At 38.6% G+C, this 6,559-nt stretch overlaps 1 protein-coding gene across 1 annotated transcript; it reads right to left on the bottom strand.

Moving 5' to 3' along the window:
* Positions 1-685: 685 nt before the first annotated feature.
* LOC104535824 lies at positions 686-5,352 on the bottom strand (the record flags this gene model as incomplete). Its single annotated transcript, XM_010194951.1, has 3 exons — positions 5,304-5,352; positions 4,915-5,211; positions 686-1,029 (listed from the first exon to the last, which is right to left on the bottom strand). Coding segments are annotated over exons 1-3 (690 nt in total), but the record flags the coding sequence as incomplete, so codon positions are not given.
* Between the last annotated feature and the right edge of the window lie 1,207 nt (positions 5,353-6,559).

The raw sequence follows: 6,559 nt of genomic DNA on the forward strand, positions 1-6,559 counted from the left end.
GTAGGTTTGGCAACACAATAGTTAAATATTCCCAATCAGGACATACTTTCTCAGCATAAACCAAATCTCCATCTTTCCGAGACTCACTTTCTTTTTTGGTTCTTTGAACCACAGTGTTCTTTCCCATCCCCTACTATCTTGTGTCAACAGAGTCATTCATTTGGCTCTAGTTCCTTTGTGTTGCTTACCTAAGGATTTCAAGTGTTCTTATTGATAAAAGCTACATTAGATCTAGTCTCTCATGATGATGATAATTCAATACATAAATGCTGTTTGACTTGCAGAGTCCTACCTGAGGTACGGAAATTCTCTGAAGCTCACTTACCTCATTCTCTGTGGCAAAGCTTTGCTCTATGCAGTTTTGGTGAGCGGTCTGGTGTGGACAGCTAAGGTAGGTTAGTGTGCCACTTGAAGGCTGAGCTTACTTATTAGTACAAGGATCAGTGTATACAGACTAAATCTATTCTTAGCTATGGTGTTGCTCTACATGTGCTCTGCCAGGCTTTGTGCAGGCTAGTTTGAAAAATCCCATGTGATGGGTTTTCTATTATAGCTTTTCCAGAGCACAAATAAAATCAATGCTCTGTAGCAGAGCAATTCCTTCTCAAAATATTCCTTAAACACATGAAAAAATGAGAATTAAGGACAACTTCTTCAGAAAGTAAAGAAGGGAAATATCAGTTACATCATACTTCCACTTGGTCTTGTTGAACTTTATGATGTTCACAGGGGCCCCGTCCTGTAGCTTGTCAAAGTCCCTCTGGAAAGCATCCCTTCCCCCAAGTGTATCAGCTCCACTACTCAGCTTGGTGTCATTTGTAAACTTGATGAAGGTGCATTCAATCCCACTGTCAATGATATTGATGAAAGTATTAAATGGTATCAGTCCCAGTATGGACCCTTGAGGGAAACCACTCATTACTGGTTTCCACTTGGACATTGAGCCATTGACTGTAACACTTTGGGCATGGTCATCCAGCCAATTCCTTACCCATGTAACAGTCCATCCATTAAACTCATAACGCCCAACTGAGTGGCAAGAATGTTGTGCGTGACCATATCAAACGCCTTACAGAAATCCAGGTAGATGATGTCCATAGTTCTTCCCTTGTCCACTGACGCAGTCACACAATTATAGTTGGCCACCAAATTAGTCATCTAATACACTAAGTTGTGTGTAAATGTATTTGTTCAATATGTAAGTAAATATTTTATACAGGTTAAGACACTTCCTTGGTATAAAAAGTGGAGAAGCATGGACATACAACATGATTATTTCTGCTAAGGCTCTCAGGGGACACAATAGTTGGGACATTAAGAAATATGGTCTATAGTTTCCTTGGTGTTTGTATTTGTTCCTTTTGCTTGTTTGGTTGGCTTTTGTGGGTTTTTTTCTTTTTTAATTTGTTTTTTTTGTTTTGTTTTCCATTAGGCTGGTGGCAAGTTGTATAGAGAATAAATGAAGTGTCCTCTTCATCTTATCAGCAGGATCACAGCAAATTATGTTTTCTACCTGTCTATAGCAAAGAATTTATGCTTCTAAGAACTTCTGAACATTATTTCCTGGTGGTTCTCTGTTCCCCTCCTGTTCTTTCCAATTTGTTGTAATCACTACTGGGTTTTCCCTGTACTTCCATATCATACTGTACCGTATCATACTGTATTTTATTGTATCATATAATACTGTAAAGTATAATATCTTTAACATCTTCTTAATGCTCTGAGGCTGAGGACCCAGCTCCCTGAATTAGGAATAAAGTTTTAGCTTATTTTCCATTCAAGAACCATGAGTTGTTGTTTTTTAATTTTGTCTTTTATATCAATAATGCCCTACAACAGAACTTCCAGTGATGTGTAGTATCAAAAAGATCACTTGGAAATAAATTGAGAACAGAGTCATACCTTTTATGTATAGATGTATCCTAAATAGAGGTAGAAATAACATAGACCAAAATAGAGAAGTGTTTGTGGAGCTTTGGAAGCAGAACATTTGGGAATGTGATAACAAGGCAGAGGGAGCAGGAGGCATAGAGTGGAGACCTTGAAGGAAGCTTTCTGTTTAGCATAGCCAAGATCTTCAACAGAAGGGGGGAAATATCTCTGAAGGCCCCAGCAGAAAACAGTACCTCAGAATGAGAGCAGATGACATGCCAAAATGTCTCTTTAAGGGAACAGCAGTTGAATTTCAGCCAAAACAGGATGCGGTTTGACATTTACTCAAAAAACACATTTTGATAATGCATCAGTCTCTCTTACCACAACAACACCCTGGCCTCTCAGGATGAGGCACAGGGTGCAGCTCTCTGTTCACCATATTACAGTTGGACAGAAATAGTGACACATACAGGCCTTATGAAAGCTGGTGGTTTTTTTGTCTCATGCTATCACACAATCTCCTTGTGACTGAAGTCTGCAGATGGGTTTTGCATCTGCAGCTGCTGCTTCTGCTGTGCAACACAAAAAACGAAAGATCTGTGGTTTTAAAACGAAAGATCTGTGGTTTTGAGGGAGTTGCTGACCTGCTGTTAAGAATTAAAAAAAAGAAAACAACATGCTTTTTCTAGGTATCTCAAAACAGCAAAACAAGATGATAAAAACAATGTACTTATAGAAAAATTTTGATGAGAGGGGAGTTCTGGAGATCTCTCAATCCAAATTCCTGTTCAAAACAGTGCTAACTCCAAAGCTAGATCATGTTGCTCAGAGCTTTGTCCAGGTGATTTATTAATATCTTTAAGGACAGAGATACTGCAAGCTCTCTGAGAAATCTGTTTCAGTGCTGAAGCACCCTCAAGAGGAAGCATTTTTTTGTTATATCTAATCAGAGTTTATCTTGCTGCAGCTTGTTCCCACTGACTTCCACTGTGCCACTCTTAAGACTCCAACTCTGTTTAGGCAGTTGGAGTCATGCAAATAGCCATCCTTTAGCCTGCTCCTCTCCAAGATGAACCAAATCAATTCACTCAGCCTCTCCTATGTTTCTTCTCCAGTTCTCTGATCATCTTAGTGACCCTCTGCTGGACTCCCCACAATTGGTTTATATCTCTGTTGTACTAGGGCTGGGACAGGGTAGGGGTGTGTATGGAAAATAGTGGTAGTATTCCAAATACAGCCTCACAAGTGCTTCAGCATGCTAACTGCTTTCTTGCTAATGCAACCAAAAATGTAATTAACATTTCAATACTGAAAGGGCTCGCTGCTTACTCATGTTCAATTGCTTTTCTGCAAAGCTGCTCCCTAGCCAGTCAGTTGATATTTAAATGACTCAGATAAAGGTTCTTTCACCTTTTCACCAGGGGATGTGCCTGTAATCCAATAACTCCTTTCCCAATGAAGAAATTCTCTGCAATAACCACAAATTGAATTTTTCCCTATAAATTCAGTATGCTTATCCTGCATATGTGGTACTCCTTTGCCCTACAGCATTTACAATATAATTTTACATAATTCAGGTTGGGATAAGAATAATCTCAGAATGTGGATGCTGTATCTGTGATTATGGAATGGTCCTATTCTACATCCTTTCTTTAAACCTTTCCAAAACCCTCTGTCTGGAAACAGATTATTATTCTTATTTATTTCAGAACTAGCAAATTATGCAGGTGACCTTTACACATCACAAGGACTTTACTTGGTGCTTTCTTGCTATAGGACAATATAGGACAATTTGTTATACTATCATCATGGAATGCTTACATGAAAGAGTAACTCATGCTATGACAATTCCACTGCATTAATGACACTACCTGCGAGAATGGTGGTGTTGGAAAGACACTGGTAGGTGTTTGTGTGTGAGACACAAGACTCTTCATGCCAAGTCTGAAGTATTCCATCAAGGAGAGATTATACAGTAAACAAAATTGTATACACATCCTGCTTGTTCATCCCTCTACATTTTTGTCTTCAAAATATAGATACTTTCTGGAGCACTGTCAGGTCTTATCTTAAAGTCAGAGAACTATAAGACTTTGAATGAGGAACATCACAAAGCTGCCTGGGAGAAAAAAACACTCAGAAGTCATCCATATAGAGGAAGGAATAATTTAGGTTAACATAGACCATGTTGCTGCTTATTAGGCAGTGAAAGAAACATAAGAACAAGGCATAAAGAGATAGATGTGACACACCTAGAGGCATGCGCTCACTATGTAGCCAGAAGTAAACTGGATAGTCAGAACAATGTCTGAACAAATGGAAATCTGGATGTTATTTTTCTTGGATGTGAATTCATTCTAAGTTGCATACTACTTTGTACTGTTTCCCTTTCTTTATATCCTCCATGCACATGTTTCAGGATTGTGTCTATGCACTTGCAGACCTTGGTAATGGCTCCTCTGCTGTCAATTTAATCCAATCTGTGGCATATAAATTCTGTGTAGCTTCTATTCTTATATCATCTTTTGTTCAGGCTCCTTCTTATTACTGCTGACAATCTTAGTTCTACAGATTTCTTGTGATGAGGGTAACCTTTCCAAGCACAGCACTGTAGCTTTCTCTGATAATATTCAGAGAGGAATGACAGTGCACATACAAGTCACTATCTCTGAAGTATTTCAGACTTAGACATATGTGTGTTTCAAGTAACAGTTCTGTTTCAGGTAAGAAAATGCCTTAGAGGTCAATAATTTGTGTCTGTGTAGATTGCAGTTTCTATTTCCTTTATTTTATGTCTCAATTTGATTAGCAGTCTTTATTGATTGTTCTGATGAGATAGAGAATAAATTGCTGATCAGGAAAGAGGAGTTCAGCAATTAACCTGCATTTCACAGACCTATTCTGCCTCTCTTGTTCCAACTCCTCAACAACATCTGTTTTGTCAGTAGGCCTACATACCCTTTTCCTGTGCTGAGAGTGGCTCCCTTCTGGGGGAAGGCACTGGAAAGGAAAGAAGTTTGTGTAAAGAAAGCAAGTGACTTTGAAGTGATGTGTCCAAACTGCTGGCACAGAAATAGACAGCTGACTGATTCATCTTCACAGATAAAATATACAGATAGAAGTCTGCAAGGTTTAACCGTTTAGCTTCATATTCCTGGTGAATGTCACCCTTTTGCAATTGATTTTCACCAATGGAATAATAGATCAGTTGCAGCCCCTTCCCTGGCTGCTGCAGATACCAGGACATATAATTGTGATTATCATTTTGGCTGCACGTCAGAGTAGCTTTGTCATTTTCTTTCAGTACAAGATTTGAGGTCTGGGTGATTTTAGCTCCTGTAAGACAAAGCAAAACAAAAGCACAGTAAAACTAGGAAGCTACATTCTTGCAGAGAAGAGCAGGTATCATGACTCTACTAATGCCTTACTTGCTCCGAAGAAGTACATGGCCACACACCAAGCTGTCCACATCCTCATTTCTGCCTCCATAGTCAGTGAGCATGCCTCTGTAAGGGACTTATATAGGTCTGTTTCACATGTTTCTCTTAACCAATAGCAGAGATCTCTGTAACAGCTAAATCTATGTTGAAAACCAAGATCCTTCTTGCAAGAAATTTCAAGCAAACACTTTTTTTAAAGTGTATCTATTGAAAACACACAGAAAGTTTCAAACTGACTCAGATGGCAAGACCTATCAAACTGACCTATCAGGCAAGATATTTTCACACATAACAATTGTCTTTTTATTTACCCTTTTGATATTTTGTTTCCTGAATATAACAGAAAATGTTTAGTGTAACCAATTAAAGTGGGGGTCTTTTTGTATTTGTGACTGCTGGATTTTTCTCTTTCTGGAAAAAGATGAAATAAAATACATATGCTCAATTATTTTTCTTTCTTCACCTTTCAGAGCCAGTATTCATGACCTTGTTTTGGGAACAGCTTTATATGGTACCCTGTTGTAGCCTTAGCACACACCAAAAGTGAAGGGAACTTGAGCTGTCCCTGAAGCAAACATGTAACAATTTCTTTTCCCTTAGTTGTCCTAGAAGTGCCTGTACTATTTATAACCTCATCTTCCAGGCTTCAGAGTGATATCACTGTCTCTGACACAATCTTTTATCCTGTGTTAAGAAGACTGATCACTGTCCTGCCATGGTATTTTGGATGCACAGTGTGAACCATCACAGCAGTCATATTTGTCATTTGTAGTCTTGAAATGAGGCTCCAGAGACCAGCACCAAAACAATAAAAAATAAACAGATCTGTGCTACTAAAATTACTCTTTCTTATTTAAGTGAAAGGATGCCATCTGGTGGGATGAATCGGTATTTGTAGAGATACTTGGGGGCTGTGGTACATACCACAATTCTCTATTTTTGCATTGGCAGAACTGTAAGGAAAGGTGATTGGAACTAATGCATAACAGATACACATGTCTGTCTTTAAACTGGTGACTGTGAAATACTGAATTGAAATTCTTGACTCAGAAATACACAAGTTCTTTATCTGTAAGAGAAAGATTTCAGAGCTGATATTAAGAATGGATTTCAGAAAGCCAACATAATGCAGCTGAGGGAGGGAACTCATGTGTGAAGTAGCTGATGAGGTACCTAACTAGTGACATAGATACGCTGTAAACGTTGTCCTAAGATCACAGAATCACAGAACGTTCGGGATTGGA

This window comes from Mesitornis unicolor, unplaced genomic scaffold, assembly GCF_000695765.1.
Source record: "Mesitornis unicolor isolate BGI_N332 unplaced genomic scaffold, ASM69576v1 scaffold36411, whole genome shotgun sequence".
Taxonomy (NCBI): Eukaryota; Metazoa; Chordata; class Aves; order Mesitornithiformes; family Mesitornithidae; genus Mesitornis; species Mesitornis unicolor.